Source organism: Procambarus clarkii, chromosome 39 (genome assembly GCF_040958095.1).
Source record: "Procambarus clarkii isolate CNS0578487 chromosome 39, FALCON_Pclarkii_2.0, whole genome shotgun sequence".
Taxonomy (NCBI): Eukaryota; Metazoa; Arthropoda; class Malacostraca; order Decapoda; family Cambaridae; genus Procambarus; species Procambarus clarkii.
In genome coordinates, this window is record NC_091188.1 from 452,712 (window position 1) to 475,918 (window position 23,207).

The 23,207-nt window shown below is 41.1% G+C and overlaps 1 protein-coding gene across 3 annotated transcripts in view; it reads left to right on the forward strand.

Moving 5' to 3' along the window:
- Window positions 1–535: 535 nt before the first annotated feature.
- The window catches only part of LOC123760373 (4'-phosphopantetheine phosphatase), a 36,210-nt gene continuing 13,538 nt past the window's right edge, over window positions 536–23,207 (forward strand). The window contains exons 1-13 of one of the 3 annotated variants that reach the window (XM_069338252.1): window positions 536–554; window positions 2,869–2,954; window positions 3,189–3,397; window positions 3,567–3,750; window positions 4,929–5,097; window positions 5,268–5,366; window positions 7,397–7,438; window positions 12,922–13,022; window positions 14,114–14,276; window positions 17,163–17,376; window positions 18,797–18,949; window positions 19,570–19,666; window positions 21,757–21,949. In XM_069338252.1, coding sequence (XP_069194353.1) covers window positions 2,922–2,954; window positions 3,189–3,397; window positions 3,567–3,750; window positions 4,929–5,097; window positions 5,268–5,366; window positions 7,397–7,438; window positions 12,922–13,022; window positions 14,114–14,276; window positions 17,163–17,376; window positions 18,797–18,949; window positions 19,570–19,666; window positions 21,757–21,949 — 1,657 coding nt within the window. In that variant the 5' untranslated portion in view covers window positions 536–554; window positions 2,869–2,921. Of the gene's footprint in view, window positions 555–1,439; window positions 1,945–2,868; window positions 2,955–3,188; window positions 3,398–3,566; window positions 3,751–4,928; window positions 5,098–5,267; window positions 5,367–7,396; window positions 7,439–12,921; window positions 13,023–14,113; window positions 14,277–17,162; window positions 17,377–18,796; window positions 18,950–19,569; window positions 19,667–21,756; window positions 21,950–23,207 lie in introns of those variants that run through there. The other 2 variants (XM_045746028.2, XM_045746029.2) reach the window with 2 other exon arrangements.

Sequence of the window (23,207 nt, forward strand, 5' to 3'; positions counted from 1 at the left end):
TAGTTGAGATATGGATAGATGAGGGAGTAAAGAGAGTCACCAGGGCAGGGCGAGGTACATAATATCTGATCTTAGAAAGAATGCCAACAGTTTTTGAAACTTTTTTTTATATATTTCGAATGTGTCCCTGGAAATTCAGCTTGTGGTCAATGAGAATGCCAAGGAATTTGCCATCTAATTTGTTACAAATTTGGGTATTGTTTATTTTGAGATTTATTTGATTAGAGGATTTATTGCCAAACAGAATATAGAAAGTTTTGTCAATGTTAAGGGTGAGTTTGTTGGCAGTTAGCCAAAGATGGACTTTATTTAGCTCAGTTCATTCTGAGGTCTGAATTCATTCATTCAGGTCTGGTTCATTCCCGACTCATAACCAGAATTCCGAGTTCGAATCGCGGGTTGAACTTTAGAAATAGTTGGGCGCATTTCCCGTCACTTAATGCTGTGTTCGCCTAGCAGTGAGTAAGTACCCAGGAGTTAGTCAGCTTGTTGTGGGGTTGCATCCTGGGGGGGGGCGGTTGAGTTTGAATTGAAATTGAAATAAGTTTATTAAGGTAAAATACACACAAAGGGATGAGGTAGCTCAAGCTATTCTCACCCCGTTCAGTACATCGTGTTAATATATACATAGACACACACATCACAAACAATAAACATATTACCGAACATTCAGTTAGTAATTCGACTTTGAGTGCGGTAAAACAGGATACAATGCTAAGGTGTATGAATGCACTCTTGCTTCCTGTCCCGCGACACATTGAATTATTATTATTTTTATTATTAAATTATCAATAAACCGCCTACCCGCCGAATCCGTAAATGCAAAGACTGTTACATTTTAAAATTCCAATTGGAAAAGAACACGAAAATAAATGGGGAACCTTCGACAAGCCACCGGCTTCCTGTCCTCCTCGAGGCCACTAGTGTTAGTGGCTCTCGGGTAAATATAGTTAGTTTAGTTCACTTATTATGCACCCCATACCCATCTTGTAGGCGCACTTATTATGCACCCCATACCCATCTTGTAGGCGCACTTATTATGCACCCCATACCCATCTTGTAGGCGCACTTATTATGCACCCCATACCCATCTTGTAGGCGCACTTATTATGCACCCCATACCCATCTTGTAGGCGATAGTGGAAGAGTTAGAGGCACATAATGGACTCTGGGACTGAACATTCATTATTTATTTATTGCAACTTGCTAAGCATGTTACAATAAATAAATAAAATAATAAATATAGGATTTTAGAGAGTATGCATAATAAATGATATTAGAGTATACAGACAGATTTTGAGTTTGAAAAAATCATCAGGGCAAATGGGGAAGCTTTGATAAGCCGCTGAATTCGTCTTTGTTGAGGCCACTAAACTTAATGGTCCTCGGCTTAATTCAGGTAAAGTTAGCGGTGGTTGGGGCGGAGGGTTGCGACAGGTGGATCTGGTGGCGGCAGCCGCCTGTGTGTGGACGCTGCCGTCAGCTGATGGAGATAAACAAAGTCTCGGGAGATGCGGGACGGCAGCACCACGGATTCTCAGGAGTATACCGACAGCATGGAGCATCAGGAGTATGTTGACAACATAGAATCCAAGACGCATGCTGGCAGCATGGAACCCCAGGTTAATACAGACAGTATGGAGCCCCTGGAGAATACTGGCAGGATGGAACCCCAGAAGCATGCTGGCAGTATACAACTGAAGTATATCGGCAGCATGGAATCCCAAAAGTATACTGGCAACATGGAGTCAAAGAAGCATGCTGACAGCATGGAACCTCCAAAGTATGTTGGCAGAATGGAACCCTTAAAGTATGCAGACAGCATGGAACCCAAGTATGCTGTCAGCTTAGAACCCCAGAAGTATGCCGGCAGCATTCTCCTGCCTGATACAGATGTCGTCTTTAGGAACATAAAGAATGCTAAGCGCTTTGCTATTGATATTGGTAAGCACTCTAGAGTTGGGATTTGTGGGTTGTGCTCTGGTGTTATTTTCCTAAATTTACTTGAGGGTTACTAACACTAGTGGCCTCAACAAGGACAGGAAGCCGGTGGCTTGTCAAAGGTCTCCCATTTGTCTTGATTTTTTTAAAACTGGATTCTAAAATTTAAGTGTTTTGGTATTTATGGCTTCGGCAAGAAGGCAGTTCCACGGGTTTATAACCCTGTGGGTGAAAAAGAATCGCCTGTTTTCAGGCCAACATTGTGGCTCGGTTAGCTTGAAATCATTGCTCCTTGTTGGTGTTGCATCAAACCCTTGGAAGTTGTCTGGATCAATAGCTTCCAGACTTTTGAGCTGTTCTCTGGTGGTGTGGGTTGTGCTGTGATGTTCTGGGTTGTGCCATGGTGTTGTAGGATGTGCCATGGTGTTTTGGTTTGTACTCTGGTGTTGTGGGTTGAATCTGGTGTTGTGGGTTATACTCTGGTTTTTGGTGTTGTTAAATCACTTGTATTATGGCATTGTTAGTTGTGCTATGATGTGAGTTGTACTTTCTTGTTGTTGGTTGTGCTCTGGTGTTGAGTTATTTTCTGGTGTTGTGGGTTATATTCTGGTGTTTTAAGTTATACTCTGGTATTGTGGGTTATGCTTTGGTAGTGTTCCAGATTGTATGCTGGTGGTGGTATGCTCTGATGTTGTGGTTTATACTCTGATGTTGTGGGTTGTACTCTGGTGCTGTGGATTGTATTCTGGTTTTGTAGGCGGCCCTTTGGTGTTGTGGTTTGTGCTCTAGTATTAAAAGTTATACTCTTGTGGATTGTACTATGGTGTTGTAGTCTGGTGTTATGGGTTGTACTCCGGCATTGTGGGTTTTCTCTGGTGTGGGTTGTATTTGTTTCTTGTTAGATAATGTTTTACTCTTGTTTTCTAGGTGGTTCACTGACCAAGATTGCATACTACTCTACGGTGTCTCACAGGAAGGTGATGTATAATGCAGAGAAAGACAGTGCTGCTTCAGTAAGTAGTCTTCATTTTTTAATATTTTAATCAGCACTTTTATTATAAAACAAACTTCACCACTATAACCATCTCGTGTATCAATCATCGTGTAGAAACTAACCCAGAAGTTGGGTTGTATAGAAGATGTATTTACAAAAGCTGTGTTGCTCTTTGGTTATGTTGAGAAAATGATCCTAGTTAGAGTACAGTATATGGAAATATTGTTTCTGTAAATTGAACCTTCATTTTCAGGTTGATGGTGAAGATTACCATTATGAGAGCTCAGAGACAGAGCGATTGCACTTTGTGAAATTTGAAACCAAATACATTGAACACTGCTTGGACTTCATACGAGACCATCTAGTCTTCAGTAAGGAATCTATGGCGGGAAAAAGTATAAAAGCAACGGGTGGTGGAGCCTATAAATATGCAGAGCTAATTCAACAAAAACTAGGGCTAACGTAAGTGCATTTCAGACATAAATATGGTGGAATGCTGGAAAGGCCTAAATAAGATTGTTTAACAATAAAATGCTATACTGTACTGGGAATGTATTCCTTTCAAATGTATTCTTGTAGTTTCAAGTGCTTTGTACCAGCTTAATGAACTTTAATATTTTCTTTGATGCAGGGTTGAGAAGGAAGATGAGATTGGCAGCTTAATTAAGGGGTGCAACTTTTTGCTTCGGAACATCCCAGATGAACAATTCTCCTACAGCCGACATGATGACCCAGAGTATCGCTTTATAAATACTGAACCCAATATCTTCCCATATCTTCTGGTCAATATTGGGTCTGGTGTTAGCATTATGAAGGTGAGGACAGCCTTGTGGTCAATGATGGGGTCTGTGTTAGTATTACAAGTTTACGGGCTCACCATAGCTCTTGCTACATGCACACATCGTCCTGAGTAGCTAAATCTGAAACAACAACATAGTATTATAAAGGTGGGGGACAACCTTATTTTCAATGTTGGTTCTGGTATTAACATTATGAAGGTGAGGGGAACCTTGTGGTCAATGCTGAGGCTAGTATTAGCATTATGAAGGCTCACATCATTATCATGTCATATTACACTGAGTGGATGCTGTCAACAGTATGTTGTCTTATTACACTGAATGGAGGCTCACATAATTATATTATCATGCAAACCATCTAGTTTAGATAGTACTTTTTGCAACTATGTGGACTATTGTATATGTACAGTATTGAAGTAAATGAACAATTTTATAGTAGAATTTGGTACTGTTCATGTTATAGTCCAGAAAAATAAAGCTAAAAAAAATTTTTAATATTCCTTGGCCTAGACACATCAGCCAAGAACTGAGGTGGGGATAGCTGGTGCGAGGGGTCTGGGGCTCCCCCTTCCACTTCCTGGGGAGGGGGGAGCTACGCAGACAAGCGAAACGGCACATGTGACATCATGCTCGTTTGCTTGTTTTCATGTTTCACCTCCAGGAACGCCCCTAAACGTGCACAGTGCCGTGATCACTGCATCATTTATCGTCTATAAGGATTGGTCAGTCCTGGTGCATACTAAGCTTCTTGATTGACAATCCCCGATGACACTCGCGAATCCATTTTTAAAGTTTTTATCAAATTGTAGCACATGCATGGACTGCGCCGAGTTTACAAATGTGAAACAAACTGCATGAACGTGCAAGCCATGGATCACTAAGAACTCATATTTGACCCGGCCAGGATTCAAACCCGTGATGTCAAGGATCATTTTGACATTTCACTGTTTTTGTTCACAAATATGGGCCTCCTGGAGCCATCTCGGGTTGCAACACATCCCTCACTGCAATGAATTGGGTGTTGATACCATATAGTTCGTTGAATGGAGGGTGCACTGTATATATGATTTTCACCCTCAAGGGTTAATCATTTTATGGGTTAAGCATTTTGGTTATATTAATAATATTGCATTATACAGCAGTTGAACCATGAAAGTAGCTTAATGATAGTTGAAAGATTTGTGATTTTATTTCAGGTTGAAGCAGATGATAAATATGACCGAATTGGAGGCACAAGTATGGGTGGTGGGACGTTCTGGGGCCTTGGGTCACTACTGACTAAGGCTAAAGGATTCGATGAACTTCTGCAGCTAGCTAGTGAAGGGGACCACCGGAATGTTGATCTTCTTGTCAAGGATATATATGGTGAGCCTCTGTAAATATTCATATAAATGGTTATATGAGAAATAAGGAATTAGCCAGCATAAATGTAGCACAGGAACTGATTTATAATATTATTTACTTATTTTTTCTTAGATTCTATTTAATCACATTACTAGATGAAAGTATTCACCGAAGTATTTAATTTTTTACAGGGGGTGACTACAGTGCCTTGGGACTAACTGGAGGTATAATAGCATCAAGTTTCGGCAAGGCTATGCATCACGGTCATACCAAGAGTGATGATAGTCCAGGTAGGTCTTCATCCACAGAACATTTTCTCTTCACACATGTCCTATTGTTAACTCAAATTTGCCTGTTTTTTTACATCTTTTTCTCTAGTGTGCCTTCCCTATATTCCTTCATCAAACTTATGGTCTTCATCTATGACTTATGAGTTATTTCTCTTCAAAACACTCTTTGTACTCCATTTAAATATGCTCTTGCTGTATCAACATTATATGATACTTTTCCAGTCCTGTACTGTACATAAATTATTACCATTTCCCACTTTTATAGTGTGGATGAGCTTTATTCAATTTATTCAATTTTAGTACAGTATACTGTTCTTTTCATATCTACAAGAAATCATTCACTTAACCAGATGGAGAGACCCACAGGATCCACCTTGCAAAGTGATGGGAAATGACTTTTCATGCATATTGATGAATCCCCCAGAATCCACACTACATAGCACTGTTTTCCACACATCTGTTTTTATTCTTTATCCACACGGTTCAACATCACTATTTTTTTATTTTTATCTTTGTTTGGTTTTCCCGATTGTTGGGGACAAGATGCCTTTTAGTGAGAAAATCTGTAGGAGCCGTGATGAGGATTCAAACCTATGTGCCGAGTTTTCCAGGTACACACACCCCAGACAACTAGGCCACAACATGGTAAAATGAAGACTTAGACTTCTACTGAACCCTCGAGGATTCCTGAGGCTTCCATTGAAGCCGATCCAGAGTTTCACACAATTATCCCTCTCCCCCCCCCCTTTACTCTCTGGCTCTATTGTCTAGGAATGTTCCACCTCTGATATCCTCTTCAATACACAGAGAAATCACAGTATCGATGAAAAAATCCATAGGAACCGTGATGAGGATTCAAACCTATGCGCTGAGTATACAAATGCATGCACCCCCAGACAACTAGGCCACAACATGATAAAAATATTGCACCCTAGAGTTCTAATCCTTAATACATCAATTTGGTGTATTTCTTTCTGTACCTGAGAAATACTCGGCACATAGATTCGAATTCTCATCACAGCCCCTGCGGATTTTCTCATCGATGCATCACGTTAGTGTGATTTCTCTGTAATTACCTAAGTGTAGTTACAGGATTGGACACCCCGAGTGTAGCTCTCATCTTCCCAGTACTCTGTCATATAATGCTTTGAAACTACTGACGGTTTTGGTTTCAACCACCACCTCGCTTAACTTGTTCCACCTGTCTCCCACTCTGTTTGCAAAAGAATACTTTCTAATATTTTTTTGGCATCTTTGTTTCCTTAGCTTGAATGTAAGCCCTCTTGTTCATGAGGTTGCTGGTTTTGGGAATTCCACTTTGTCAATTTGGTAGATTCCTGTTAGTATTTTGTAAGTGGTGTTCATATCGCCTCTTTTTATTCTGTCTTCTAGTTTTGGCATGTTTAACACCTCTAGTCTTCCCTTGTAGCTCTTGTTTTTCAGTTCTGGAAATTTGTTTCTCTATCACTCCCCTCCCTCTATCTCACTCTCGCCCATTTTCTCTCTCGTCCCCCCCCCCCCTCTCGCCCATTCTCTCTCTTGGCCCCCCCCTCTCTCTCTGTCTCACATGTGAGACAGAGTGCGTGCGTGCTCCTGTAACCACCAGCTTTCATATCGCTCAATCCCTCATTTTCCGTTGAATTAATGGACTCGAATCTATTAACGTCTTGTAAAAAGTGATTAGCCTGCCAACCTTTGAAAGTACCCGAGGTGAGGTTTCCATTACCTTAAGTCACCTCCCTGGGAAAGTCTCAGAAGGCAGTACCCCACGTCTCCACTAGAGTAACCTCAACAACTGTTACATAGCAAACCATTTTTATTCTGTACTATTATGAAAATTTTATAATTATTATGTAATCCTAATTTGATTTGATTTTTAAACATGGAAATGAATTTTATTTCCTATTCATGAAACATTTATTAAATTTTATGCTATGATATTTATGTTGGATATTACAGTGGATTTTAATTAGTATCTTAGCAAACTAAGATGTAATAAGGTTACAACTTTTGGATATCTTTGGACACAGATGATAAGTGCATGAAATGTCACCTGGCCAGGCACTCAAGAGGTATGGGGGAACAGTCAATCGGTTGACCACAGTTCGTAGAACAAGGTGTGGCTAAGCCTTAAGATTAATGGTTTTGTGGGGGTGTGTAGGGAAAGGCTGTGTGACTTGCTGTACTTGTGACCACGGAAACAGGGTCTCTGCTTCTTGTAATCTTTCAGGACACTGGCTTGTTGTGGAAGTATATAAATCACATTATCATGGTGAAGAAAGTTTTTAAGTGAATTTGAATATTAAGGTTTGTGAGACAAAAGCTCTAGTACAGCTTTGTGAGGATGTAATTTTGTGTCATGTGCCTGTTCAAACATTTTGGGTACTTTGCACAGTGTGATTGATTATAAGCCTGTTTGCTTGGCAAATATTTAATTACGTTTGAGCATAACAGGTACTTCTATGATAATGTAAGTGCACAATGGCAGTTTGCAGTTTTTTTGCAAGAATTCAGTGAGATTTTGTTTCATGTGAAGTAATAATTTTTTTTGTGTGAGCTTCCAACATTTTTTTTTAAGAAATAATATGGCTTGAAATTTTCTGAAACTAATAATGTTGAAAAATAATACCGTGTGAAACAAGAACTTTATCTTTGGTTAAATTTTGTAAAACTGACTTGGGAAAATTCTGGCAAGTGAAGTATTATTCATAAAGTTTTTGTTCCTACATGGTGGTGATCCTAAACTACTTTGCCAGCACTTATTACCAAGAGTTGGCAGTCTGTTTTATGTCAATCATGTCCACACAATCATTAACCTTATACATGACCAGCTTGGAATAGAGTACTATTGAAAGTCTGAGCAAGTATGAAAAATTAATCCATCTATCCATGCAAACACAAATTTGTACTTGCCAAAAATTGTAAGATCATGAGAATAGAGGAAACTACAGAAGGCCCATTGGCCCATGGAAGGGCAGCTCCCATTTATACCCAAGAAAACTCGCTCGTATCTCTATGTAACTTACATCTATTATGTTACTGGTAATCTAATCAACAACCCTATTTTCCAAACTAGTATATGGTATACCCAGATACTGTGTATTCTAAATTCAAACATACTAAATTTGTATTCTCTTATTCATACTAGTATTCTTGTTTTATTTTGGTTTATCTAGCACCTTATTATCCTTGTACACACAGAAAATCACACTAATGGGATATGTCGGTGAGAAAAATCACTGGGGCTCTGAGGTGACGCAAACCCGTGACCAAGGCAATGCCAACTGCTTACTCTACCACTGTATCACCACTGACTTGAAAATCGGTTGACTTGGATTTTCTCATTGATATACACTGCATATCACATTAGTGTGATTTTTCCATCCCATCCTCTGTTTAGGTAATACTTGTAGTAATGATAAGGACCATCGTACATATATTGACGTAAAAGGAAATTAGAAAATAGAAAGTGGTACAATTGAATTTGGACAAACCAGACTGAACCAGACTGGCCACAGACCGTTCAGTCTGGAGGCACTGTTCAAAAGGTCTCTCAAAGATCAAGGAGTCACTTGCCAAGAAATTGGAGGCAAAGAGACAGAGAAGGATAGCCGGTAGCCAGGAAGACAGACCAGAATCGGACTTCGTTTGTGCTCAGTGTGGGATGGCCTGCTATTCTCGGATTGGCCTCATCAGTCACACCAGACGCTGCACCAGGATTGACAACCAGAGCGCAATTCCATAGTCTCCAGAGACTGAAGGATGCTTACTACTACTACTATTACATTCAATGTTGGTTTTCCTTGAGGGAGCCCTTGTGGCTCCCTGAAGCTACCTACCCATGGAGAAAGAAAATAAGGGGACAAACCAGGAAGAGAGGGAGTACCTCAGGTATCACAGCGAAGAAAACACGGGCCATGACACAAAACCCAAGGACACACAAGGCCGACAAGGATATATCGGCTACAATGTAGCTGAACTCCACGTGACTGCTTGTCTGCTCACCAGGGGTTTGATTTTTCCCAGCTCGCCAGGTTCGGGTTCCTGGTGAACTGGAGGAAGTCCCATTTGGTTCCGTCCCAGGTTCAGACTTGGCTGGGCCTTGTTTGGGATTCTCGGACGGTATCCGTGTGTCTCCCTCCTGCGGCATTGCTCCAGCTGCGGTTCTGCCTTCGGATGTTCCTGAGGGGGGTCCCAGGTCACTCGGCAGTTGCTCGAGCAGCTGTGTGAGTTTGAACTTCGCTGTGCTGGTTTACCCGCTTGGTTGGGTTTGGCTTCGGGGTCCATTCTGGTTCCTTCGGGGCTGTCCCTTCCGCCGCTCTCACGATTGCTGATTGGTGAATTCAATATTGTCTATCTAATATCTGGGAACTATTATAATTTTCTAGGCTTAGAAATTAGATTTTAATAGATCCTGAATTACAAATTTATTAATTTGGGTGTTATATAATTTGAACTGATTTCTTTTGGCATTTCATAATATATAAAAATATGGTTTAAAGTGCATATTAAATCACAATGTCGTGTATCTATGAATACATATTGAGGCAATGTAATGGAATGGAACTTGCATCTCTGGATTTCTCCAGACACATGCATTGTCGAGTCCAAGAATGGCACTTGCATCCCATCACATTACCTTAGTATTTTTTTGTATTTTAAAATTTCTTGGTTATGATATTTGATTATATACATCTTTGTATCCACTTGCATTTGAGCCTTTTGTCTTATGGGCATATCACAACATTAGCCTTGGAAATTGATACCTAAAAGTAATGAATGATATATTTTGATTAGCCATACAAAAAGTTTCAGAACTGTGGTCCATGCTTTTGGCTTTGGATAAATAATAGAAAGCACATATACAAACTTGTATATTCACTTGCTTGTAAGGTATAGACGAGTGTGGTTGTGGTGCGTTACCCTTGCTGGTAGGATATAGATGACATGTTTATCCTTGAAGAATGTCGGGGGATGTCATACGCTATTTTAATATTTTTGTTGTGCAAAATTTCGCCTCTGTTCTCCATGTAAATTTTAGAATATAGCAAGCCAAAAATCTGCAACACCTATATTTCTCGCTCATACATTGGTAATAAATACAGTTTACTTTTTTGGTCATGGTTCGTTATATCATTACACTTCATGATCCTTATTAAAATACTAACATTGAAAATGTTATAAATACAGCATTCTACTCTGAACATGCATAAAGTAAACATTTCTGAGGTAACTTATTCTGTTGCGCCATCGGGTATGATCATCTGTGGTCAGTGGACAGGATCATGCATAGCTAGGCAGGATGACATACTGCACCGGAACCTCGGGCAAATTTCCAAACTGCATTTAGAGGGTCATTTAAGATGCTAGGGAGTCATTGGAAAACAATGTCTAGTTAAGAGTGACCAACAGAAATATATTCATAAGAATCAAGCTGTACAAAATCCACATTCCCTTCAGTGACATCAGTGTGTGACCGCAATGGGAGAGCACTGGATAACTGCTAATTTGATGTTAAATTACATTTAATGCAATTAAAATTTATGTGAATTATGTGAGTTGTCAAGTTATTCAACACACACTCTTGTAAATAAACAGAAACAAGTAATAAACAATCAATGAAACGTCCGAGGGAAACCACAGAAGTAATGTCTTGCATACTTCAGTGTCGGCAAATTTGGCATAGTGCGTTGACAGATGCCAGATAATATGGCCATCGTGCATCCTTTGACAGCTCCTCCACCCAGTAAAAAACCAGCGTTGAGTATAATGAAACACCAATTTCTGGGTGAGCCCCGGAGGCTTCCTGAAGCCATTATCACCGATTCAGTGCCATGTTACTAGGTGCCATCAGTCGTGGAGTTCTATTGGGGACCACGGACCATAACATGGCTCCCTCAGAGAGACGAAGGGAGCAGTGGCACTATGAGCACTTTAAATGTAAAGTTAATTATATCTGTCACCACCAGGGATGCACCCAGGATGTTAGGCAAAACAAAACAGACTGCTGTGTAGTTAAAACAAAGCTGCAGCCTTAAAAAAGACACAAGAATTCTCCCAGCAATGAAAACAAACCACCTGTCTCAACCAGCCCCCTGTTGAAGCTGATCGCTTCATGTAGCTGATGAATGATGCAACTGGGATGCAGCATTCACTTTGTACGGTGGCAGCTTTGCGCTGCTATGTTTGAGCCACCGTTTATACTTCAGTGGATTCCTTGTGAGTTGATCCAGTTTCCCTGGTTCCCTGTTCCAGGGCTCGTATTTCTCGGGTTATACGCAGTGTCACAAAAGCTAGCCAGCCTGCGGTGTGCCCTCATACCCATGATGTCCATAAGTATGCCACTCTAACGGATGTGTTTGCAAATGTCTTGGGCCAAAATTTGGGCATGGGTTTTGATGGTCAAACAGGATATTGGTGGCCATGTATATCGTGAAGATTCCTGGTCCTCAACGGCTTTGTGTTTCTTTGGGTCATGTGTTGTGGCTGAAGGTATCTTTCTTGATCGATACCTGTGGTGCTGCCTCCTCCCAGGTAAGTGCCCTCTTTTCTTCTGTGGGTAGTTAGCTTCAGGAAGCCTGAAGGGGCTTCCCCAAGAAAACGAGTATTGAATGTAATGAAGCGGCAATTTCTCCTCTCTCTGTCTGTCTCTTACTCTCTGTGGTTGTGGCAGACATGAATTAAATGCAAAGTGTTCATAGTACCATCGCTGTGTGCACCTCTCTAAGGGGGCCAGGTTCTGGCTAGGGAGGCCAATAAGAGCTCCGTGACTGATGGCACCTAGTAGCATGGCACTGAATCAGTGTATTAGCTTTAAGGAGCCTCTGGCACTCGCCCAGAAATTGGCATTTCATTGCATTTAACATTGGTGTTTTATGTTTGCTAGCTTCTCATATGCTGCTGATGTTATCCTGTACACATGAGCTTCTGGTATTAGTATTGGGATTATGTCTACCGCTAAGTCTTTTGTGTTATATTATTTTTTATAATTACTTTCCCCATAGTGTATAGTTAAATATAGTATAGTTACCCATTAACTATAGAAACGCTATGCGTACTAGTGACTGTACAAGAATGTGAGAACTCTTGTATATATAAATAATATTTATTTGCACATTTGATTGATTGTGCCCTTTATGTATAACTTAAGTACAGTAGCTTGCAGATGAAGATTTATCCATCAATTTAGAGATTTGCATTGACCAGTATATTGTTATAAGGAGATATTATGCATTGTAAATTATAGTAGTGTTATCACAGCCTAAACAATAGTACAGTATTTTATATGGAAGCTGTTTCTTTCTGCATAAGGTCAGGTGGAGTTTCTCACAACTGTTTGTTTTAAAATGTTTCCTTTTTATGCTATAATTATTTTTGTTATTCAAATGAAATGCTGTAGAACTTGACTGTTAGAAAACAAAATTAATAAATTAAACTAATCAAACTAATGGTTTGATTTAATAGGCATCTCGTAATAATAATGTTTTATTGCTTTTAGTTTTATTCTTTTTAATCAGTTCTTCATAAAAAGTAATGCATTACATGTAATCCACAGGTTTTTCGGAGGCAGACATTGCAAGAAGTCTTTTGTTTACTGTCAGCAATGATATTGGACAAATTGCTTCTCTTTATGCAATGCTCCACAGCTTGAAGAGGGTAAGGAATTGTACTAAGCTCTGGTACTCAATATTATAATGTATAAAGTAAAGGGCTCTAAATGGATTTAATATACTTTCTACTACTATATTGGCAATTTGAAACATATGGAGCCCTCCCCCAATTATAATTAGTCAAACATTTGACCTGGCAGAATTTCTAACCAGAACTGTCCAAAAATTAACAAACTTACAATTTTATGTACAGTACCACAAACAACATAATATAAATAAATTCCACCGTTTACCTGGTTACTCTTGCCGCTTGTTACTCCTGGCCTTTATTAATTATGAACTAATTCATTTGGATTACTGAGTTCTTGACAGTACAGTACAACCTCGATTCAATGAATCTCCAGCTAGGTCGCACACTTTTCAGGCCTGATTTACTCACCCAGGCACCTGACAGCTGGGTGGGTTGCGCTTTGGATTCGTAGTCCTGAGGTTCCGGGTTCGATCCCCGGTGGAGGCGGAGACAAATGGGCAAAATGTTTCTTTCACCCTGATACCCCTGTTACCTAGCAGTAAATAGGTACCTGGGAGTTAGAGCGCTGCTACGGGCTGCTTGCTGGGGGTGGAGGTCTAGTCAAGGACCGGGCCACGGGGACATTAAGCCCCGAAATCATCTCAAGATAACCCGGTTTGACGAACCATTGTTTGCTAAAGCGGGGGATGTGTGGATTTGCTTAAGATGTCGAGACAGAGTTCACAGTCTGGTGGAAAACTTTCCCATTCTATCACAGCTTACAATTAATAATTCCTTCATATGACAAGTTAGATCACACAAGTGAACCACACAATAAGTGAACCATATGAACAAAACACCAGCCAGAGTGGTCAACACAATTGAACGACTGTGTTTCCATGATTTTCGTTCGCCGATTTGTGGCACATGTATCTTTGCAAATTAATTTAAAGGCTGAGTGAGTACCGAGTTGCAAAGATGCTGAGTATCTTTGCAAATTAATTTAAAGGTACATGAGTGAGAGGGTTGGATATAAATGGTACCTGCCTATTATTGGCCAACAGGCCTGCTGCAATGCTTCATAATTCTTATGCCCTTCTATTCTCTAAATGACCCAATTTTTATAGGTATACTTTGGAGGTTACTTCCTGCGCAACCACCCAGTCAGCATGCATACCATCAGCTTTGCTATCAACTACTGGAGCCGTGGGGCTGTACAGGCGCTCTTCCTACGGCACGAAGGCTACCTGGGAGCAATTGGAGCATTTCTTCGAGGCGCAGAAGAATGTGGTAAGAAACATTAGTATTTAATACTGTACTATATATAGAATGTGACATCTTAATTAGAAATTTAGATCTGTGGCATTGGTTGCATCTGTAATATTGCTTCATTTGCATTTTTTTTTATTTTCTAAAAATATATAATGTTTCTTTGGTTATACACATGAAGTTAGCGAAGTAATAATGATAAAAATGAATCCACACTCAAACACATTTCCTAATAAAGTAAGTACTGCTGTCAGAATTATGGTATTTAACTTATATTGAATTAAAAAATTTGTGGAAGTTGCTTTACTTAAGACAGCCACTTGGTTTGTGAACTTAAGTTATCCGAAAGTTCCAGTTTCACAATCAGGGTTGGGGGCTTCTCGCTTCACGAATTAAGTTTGGGAAGCAATGGTCTGCCAGGCCTCACGCCGCCCCGGGGTGGTGGGAGGGTAGGTGGGAAAGGGTCTAATTTGCCCACTGACCGTGTCGAGCACCACCACTCTAGTACCTTCTACCCTGTGACGTCACAGATTCACTACATGCTTACCGTTTTCGTTGATTTCCATTCGGCTTGGCTCTGGCACCTCTTTACACGCCTTACCCGGGTCGTGGTGACCTGTTTGCATTTTTTAGGGGTTCGGGTTCTGGCTAACCTTGACAACTGGCTGGTCTGGGCTTCCAGCCAGTCCACGTGTCTGCTCGCCAGGAATATGGTTCTTTCCCAGCTCGTCAGGTTTTGGTTCTAGGTGAACTGGAGGGAGTCCTATTTGGTTCTCTCAGGTTCAGGTTTGGCTGGGTTTTGTGCGGGACTCGTGGACTGCTTCCTTGTCTCCCTCCAGTGGTGTTGCTGCGGCTGCAGTCCCGCCTGATTTTGGAGGGCACCCGGGTCGCTCGTTGGTTGCTCGAGCAGCTGTGTGGGAGTCTGAACTTCCCCATGCTGGTCTACCCATCAGGTTGGATCTGGCTTTGGCGACTGTTCTGGTTCCTTCAGGCACGTCCTTTCCGCTGCTCTTGGGATTGCCGGGTTTGGACCCCGGGGGCCTTGCGTCGGCTGCTGCGTCACAGACTTCGTCTTCGGAGTTACAAGGTTCAGTGCCCTGGTGCCTACCTGAACCCTCACTCGATGTGTTAACGGATGCGTCGTCTCTTGGCTGTGGCTTTGTGACCAGTGCTCACCAGGCCGGCCATGGACGCCTGGGTCTGTCCTTCTGTAGGGCTCAGAGCACAGTGCGGGAGTTCGCAGCAGAGCGTCTTTCGCTTCAGAGGGTTCGTGTTGCTCGCGGATCGATGATTTGGCTTCATTCGGAGTGCTACTTGGTGGTTCATTGCCTAAACTGAGGTGGTTTGATGCGATCCTTGGTTCTTTAGGGCTGGTTGCCTTGGGTGACTTGTCTGCTGACTTCTCAAGGTTTGGCTCTCCTGGCGGTTCATATCCAGGGGTATCCAACATCCTGGTGAACAGCCTGTCCCGTTTCATTACCCCTGTCCATGGAATTGACGGTTGATGATGCCTTGTTCCTTTGGCTCTGCCGGGCATTCCGGCGCCCGGAGGTGGACCTCCTCATGCCGGCCTGGTCTAGGCACCTTCCATTGTATTTGGTGCCCTTCCCCAACTGTGAGGCCGTTGGGGTCAATGCCTTTCAGCTGAACTGGTCAAAGTGGGGTTACCTGTACCTCTTCCCTCTCAGTTCAGTTGTTGCTCCAAGTCTTGGCTCGCTTGGAGACTTACCAGGGGAGAGTAGTCATTTTGGCTCCATGGTGGCCGGCCTAGCCTTGGTTTCAGGCACTGCTTGCTCGGTGTCTGAACCCGAGGGTCTTCCTGCAGCTCTACCTCTTTCAGCAGATCAGTTTGGTCCAGTTTCAGCAGATCCTGTATGTGGCTGGTTCGATCTTCTCCTCCAATCTTCGTGTCTAGTCCTTTTTATGCAGGTTTATCACCACTTGTATGGTAATCATTTGGCTTCATTGATGGTGTCCCACCTGTGAGTTTTGTCTTGGCGGCAGTATGAAGTTTCCTTGCAGTCATTTTAGCATTTTTTGTCCCTTTGTAGGTTCTCTTCAATATCTGACTGGGTTGTTTTGTCCTTTCTCTCTTGGTTGTTTCAGGACAGTCATCTTATGCCGAATACTGTCGCCTTGTATCATGCGGCACTGGCTGAGCTGCTTCAGCTTGTGTTCGTGGCTGATCACTTCTGCTTCGTTCCGCAAGCTTTCTTGGGCATTGTTGCACCTTTGTTTTGCTCATGTGCTGCCTGAGCCATCCTTGTCGTTGGACAGAGTGCTCTCTTTTCTCTTCTCCTCGGTTTGTGGTTGCCCCTTTGGTTCAAGACTGCTTTCCTAAGGCTCTCTTCTTGCTGGCATTGGCCTCTGGGGGTCGGGTCGGGAAGTTTCATGCTCTCCTCCAGCGCAGGGGTTTCTGCTCTTTCGGTCCTGGTGGTCATTTTTGTTTGTTTGCTCTAGGAAGACCCGGAATAGCTCTAGGAAGCCTTCGGGTCTCGCCCAGAAAATGGTGATTCATTACATTTAATGCTGGTTTTATACAAGTAAAATTAAAACTTAATTGCTCTGACCCCTGTGCTACAGGTCACCTGATTGCACTGATAACTGTTACAGATCACCAATAACCACAGTGAAACTTAATTCCAAATAAAGCTGGCTCAGGATTTAATGTTTAAACTTGTCTATTTTATTCTAGCACACTAACTTAGTATAAGTAAAGTGATGTAGATATTTCATAACGTGTGGGAATACAAAACTAGTTTTGGGAGTTATGTAAAAGCAAAAGAATATTTTGTTTCCTTTAGAAATACAATTACATTTTTATTACCTTTCAATAGTAAAATAGAGAGATAAATATATTTATCACTTGAGAGTGAAAAGTAAATTTTTGTTTCGTTTATTTTACAGATACAGAGAAATATTCGTGGGGAGAAAATTATGCAGGATCATCCGGCCTGCAGTCTCCATTGCCTCATCCTCCTGTGGGTGGGTGGCCAGGTGGCACCATTGACCAGCTGGAGATTGACCGTTGTGACCAACAGCTAACGTTCTTCCCTTTATTGGCTCATCCGGAGGAATATGTGCCGGATGCTGTGGATCTCACCAAGGATAAAGAAGCTAGGTATAATCTAGTGTTTGTCTCTCAGAACTGTAAATGCAGCCGTACATGTATAAAGTTATATGGGAAGAAAATAGCTGTATTTCAGACACCTGCTAGACATTTTTGTTTTCACATCTGTCTTAAGAGAAAGCATACAGTAAACAGTATTGGAGAGCTGCTTCTACCTTCATGCCAGAATTACAGAAGTTGTCACCACTGAACAGTGTTGGACAAATGATTATTGGAAGTGGGATGATGTTGGGTAATGGTTGGAAGGAGATGACTGGAGAGTTTTCAGGGTTCAGCTCCAGATTCGAACCCAGAATTTTCAATTGCGAGTCAAGAACAATCCCAACTGTACTGCCGGGGCATGTAAAGGATCTGGGAATAATGATGTCTGACAATTTAACATTTAGGGAGAGTAACAAGCAAATATAGTGTCAGCTAGAAAGATAGGATGGATTATGAGAATCTTCAAATCCCAGGGATCCCATCACAATGGTTGTACTATTCAAATCGCTGGTGCTGCCTCGCTTTGAGTGTTGTGCGATACTCGCTTTCCCCTTCAGAGCAGAAATATTGCTGAAATAGAGGGAATGCAGAGAACACGCATGGCATGCATAGACACGATAAAGCACCTAAATTATTGGGATCGTCTCAAAGCTCTCAAAATATACTCTCTAGAAAGGAGATGATTGGGGTTTCAAATAATATATACAGTACATTAAAAATACTTGAGGGCCAGGTCCAAATTTACACAGTAAAATAGTAAAATAATAGTGAATGATATGGAAGGAAATGCAGATTAAAGCCAGTGAAGAGTAGAGGTGCCAGAGATGCAATCAGAGCACACTGCATGAACATCAGAGGCCATGGTTGTTCAACATCCTCCCAGCAAATATAAGAAAGATTGCCAGAACAAAAGTGGAAGTATTCAAGTAAAAACTGAATACTTTTCTGCAAGAAGTGCTGGACCAACCGAGTTGTAATGAATGTGTCGGCCTCTCCAGGCAACAGCCTGTTGAATCGAGCTCACACATGTCAAACCTGGCCCAGGGCCAGGATTTGTGAATAGTAGAATTCCCAGAAACCATAAAAGTACACTCCAGATACAGTTGGGAATGTGAAGTCACCAAGAAAAGACCCCATCAGAAAGCATTTCATTACATTCAACAATTAAATTTTATGAGTATTCACGGGTGTCTCATGGCCATGTTCTCCCATGAAGAGCAAGGTCGGTTACATTCATTTTTATTTTCCTAAATTGAAATTGAAATAAGTTTATTGAGGTAAAATACACACAAAGGGATGAGGTAGCTCAAGCTATTATCACCCCGTTCAGTACAGTCCATCGTGTTAATACATACATAGACACACATCACAAACAAATTATCCTAAATATATGTATAACTAGTAGGTAATCTTATTCTCATCCTTTTAGAGATTACTGGCTCTCTTGCTTCGAGAGCTCATTGGGGAGTTTCGTGAATCATGCAATCAGTTCACAGCCAAACAGCCCTGACAGCACAGAGAGAGCAAATAAGTTCCGTGATAAGTACCTTCAGCGACTCAACAATCTCAAGAACCATCCATTGTAAGTGGTCTAAACAGCCTAGAGATTATTATTAAACCCATTTGCCACATTGTTAAGCTGTATTTCCTTTGGCATTTGTATTTATTTACTAAACTTGTGTGAGAGATAACTTACATTTGGCAAATATATAAAAATTTTGCTTGTCTCTTTGACAATAAGAGTTATAGCTTATAAAATGTTTGGCTATGATTATATATATATATAATATTGCTCATATAGGCATTATCTATAAAACTAAGTGCAGTGGTTAGCACGGTTCTTTCACAACTGAAAGGTCCCAGGTTTGATTCCCTTGGCAGGACAAAGACATATGGGCACATTTCCTTTCACATGATGCCTCCATTCATGTAGTAGTAAATGGGTACCTGGGAATTAAGCATGTGTTGTGGGTTGCCCGGTGTTTAAAGTCAGTAGTTGGTCTATGGGGTAAGTGATGAACCTATCAGGCTTCCTGTCCATGACATGCAAATTATGTCCTGTGTAAAAATTAAAAATGCAGTTACAGTATATGATGAGTAAATTTATTTACATTACAAATAAATTATCCAAATAATCTTTTTATGTATTGGTATCTGAGAGCAAGATGACTATACTGTATATGAAAAGTTCTTTTCTTGCAGTGCATATGGTAATCTGACTGTACGGAGCTTACTTGACATGCGGGAACATTGTCTCAATGAATTTGACTTTCCTGATCCATACCTGCAGCAGAAGAAGGTACTGCAACATGTGGCATCATTCATCAATATTTATTATTTATTTATTTATTTGTTAATTTTAGAAGGTACAATTGCATAGCGGTCTACATTCATGACTCGCAACCAAGGGATCCTTGGTTCAATTCCTGGGCAGGACAGAGATTGGGGGGGGGCATGTTTCCTTTCACCTGAAGCTGCTGTTCACTTAGCCATAAATAGGCACTTGGGAGATGGGCAACCGTTGAGGGTTGCATCATGGGAAAGGGCATCAGTAATTGACCTCAGAACTTTTATATATACAGTGGAACCTCCATTAACGAATTTAATCCGTTCCGGCACCGAGCTCGTCATGTGAAATGTTCTTTTTTCAAAACAACTTTCCCCATTTAAAACATTGGAAATCAAAATAATCTGTTCCACCACCGAAAAACATCAATATGATATTCGATTTTTTAAACAATGGAGCAGCCTACCTGGCATACACTGAACGAACCTTTTTGACATTTGTTCTTTTTTCAATTTTTTCAATTTTTTTGTTTATTCTATATAAAAAATTCAATGCTTTGCAACATCACAGCAGTCACCCCTTTACATCCCAGCATCATTAGCATCTTAAAAAAAAAAAATTTGCATCGTCGGGGGTGTCCGAGAATGTACGAGAAGCAGCGGGAACGCGCCATGTGGTTTTCTCGTTAATCAAACGAGCACTCGCCAGTCGAGTCAAATTGTCAGCGATGGGCGCACTCGTTATTCAAAATGCTCGTGAATTGAGGAGCGCGTCACTCGAGGTTCCACTGTATGTATGTATGTATGTGTATATATATTAGTCTTGGCACTCTGTCAGGTGATTAGAAAGTGACAATCAGGTGATTGGAAAGACACTGCCAGACTATTAGAAGATGATACTGTCAGGTGATCAAAGGCTGATACCCAGATGATTGGACACAGGCACTGCATCAGACTATGAAAAGGTGATGTTATGTTAGATTAGAAGGTGACAGTGTCAGATGATTGGAAGAGAGCAGCAATTGTACCACTTGATAAAAATATGTAGGAGCATAGTAAATGTAAGAATTATAGTCATTTTGTCTAGTTTACTAAGTGTAAGGGGGAAATGCATGACAAGATAGTAATTAAATGTGTAGAAAATAACAGAAATTGGTCAGTGGTGGAATAGGGTGTGCAACTCGGGCATTTGCATTGATGCAGGTAGTAAAGCATGTGAAAGATATTGTAAGAGATATACTGTACCTAGTCTCTTTGTGAGTTGGAGTAAACATACGACAGCAGTAAGTGCACACGCACTGGTGCCCCACCAACACCCTTTCTCTTCATCGGCTACTGTTGAGACACTTTTCTTTTGTGAACAACTTAAATGATGCATTCTTAGGGCTAATGTGAGGGCTTCAAAATTGATTTAGAAATAAAGGTCAATTACATGTTGCCTCAAGCTGGGAAAGCATGGCTTCTCGTTGTATCAAAACAAAAACAATCAAGTAGTGTGAATAGGACTAGAATAATTGATGTTTGGTGGCCGTGCTGTGTATGACACACCGGTGAGGAGCACCTTATACCTAGTCTTATGACATGGTGGGTGTTGCTGCCGAGGGTTTTTAGCAGATTAGCACTGCTGATTTTTCCATGTTACTATGTGGTGGGGTGATATATGTTAAATGAATAGCTGTATATTTATAATATAATGTATAATAGGTGTTAATTAAGTAATATCTTTAGCATTTTCCTCTACTTCATCTGTTTTTTTATGGCTGACTATTCCCCACTGTACAGAAGTTGGAAACTGGGTAATGTTGATGTCTTTAAAGTTTAGTATCACATTACACTCGTAGACTAGGACCTAAGAATTCTCTGTTGCTTCAAATTGTGAAATGAGCACATCATTATAGGTGGTAAAATTTAATGTTTGTTTCTGTAATTCAAGTTTGCAGTGTTCATTATTTCACTTAGAATATGGGTACCTCCCTATCTCATGAATATGGGTACCTCCCTATCCCATTTATTTGAAATAAAAGATTGGAATAATAATGATTAAAAATAGTTTCTTAATTAAGATTAAGTTAAATACTGTACAACATACATATTTTTTTTCAGTTGGAAAATGAAAATGCTTTAAAACTCCTTAAGGACCACCTAAGCTTCTTAGACAAACAAGAATATAGTAAACGTCAAGAGACTTTAGTCCGGGGCGTTCTTGCAGGCAATGTATTCGACTGGGGCGCCAAGGAAGTAGTGAAGCTAATGGAGCAAGGGCTGGGATTTAAGGAGGCAGCAGATAAGCTCCAAGGTATTAAGGCTTTGCATTATATTTGTATATTTGTTAACAAAGAAGACAGTGCATAATAATGGTATCGGTATCACTGGTACGTATCTGCCTATTTCTAGGGGAACCCCATCGGCTCCCTGAAGCTAACCGAGCTGATATGTGCTATAATAGTTTGGGGTCTTCAGTAACTTGGAGTTCTTAAGGCTACTGGAAAACCAGCACCAGAACCTGGTTCCCTCAGAGGCACAGATAGCAATGGCATACAACCACTCTACATTTAAAGTAAGTCTTATTCTGCCATGGACAGGGGGTGGGCACCCCAGAAAGATAGGCAAGACAATACAAACAACTAGCCAGTAAAATTGTGACCACCAGTCTGAAAATGCAAAGAAACTCCTACAAAAGAAAGGAAAATAAACAAAATAACCAAAACTGGCAACCTTGCCTTTAGTACTCCCGCTCATTATTGTATCCCCCCCCCCCCCCTCCACAGGAGGGAGGGGAAGCCCGCTCAGACAAGTCGGCTACTTACCACCTCAGTTCTCGTCCTGATGTGCTGGTGGTCATTCGGTCATCTCTGGACTCGCTTTCCTGTTCTGAATTTTGCCCTGTGTGGTAGTACTAGCTGTGTGGTGGTGTGGTGGCCAGGTGTTCTTTGTACTTGTAGCTGCATGTACCTTGGGTAACTTTCCCAGGATGCTCTGTAAGTACAGCCCTTGCATGCCAGGGATGACTTTCCTGGGCGTTCGAGATTTCCCGGCGGCATTGAAAGTTCGCCTCTCGAGTCACTCGGCGGTTGCTTGAGCAGCTGTGTGAGAGCCTGAATTTTGCCCTCTTGCTTTATCCATTGGGCAGGATTTGACATCGGAGGCTATTTTGTTGTCTTCGGAGCCACCGTACTCGCGACTGTTGGGCTCGCAACTCGATGTCCTTCCATTGGTTGCTGCGTCACCAGCTTCCTCTTTGAGTTTTGGTGCCTCAGTACTTGGCAAGTGCGTGATATTCAAAGCAGCAGTCCATGAGACAGTGTGGCACTTTGCACTCAACGCATATGGTACACACAGATTTTCGCTTCCTGGGGTTTTCGTTCCGAGTTCTTGCAAACAATGCACTCGCATACACCTTTGGCTTTGAATATTGTTTGAAAAAAAATTGTTGAAAAACAAAAATTCCCTCCCTTTCTATTTAGGGTGCAATACTGAAATGTAGATCAGTTGCAGCCCTTTTTTATATACAGTATAACTTGTAAAAAAAAAAAAGTTTGACATTAAACATTTAA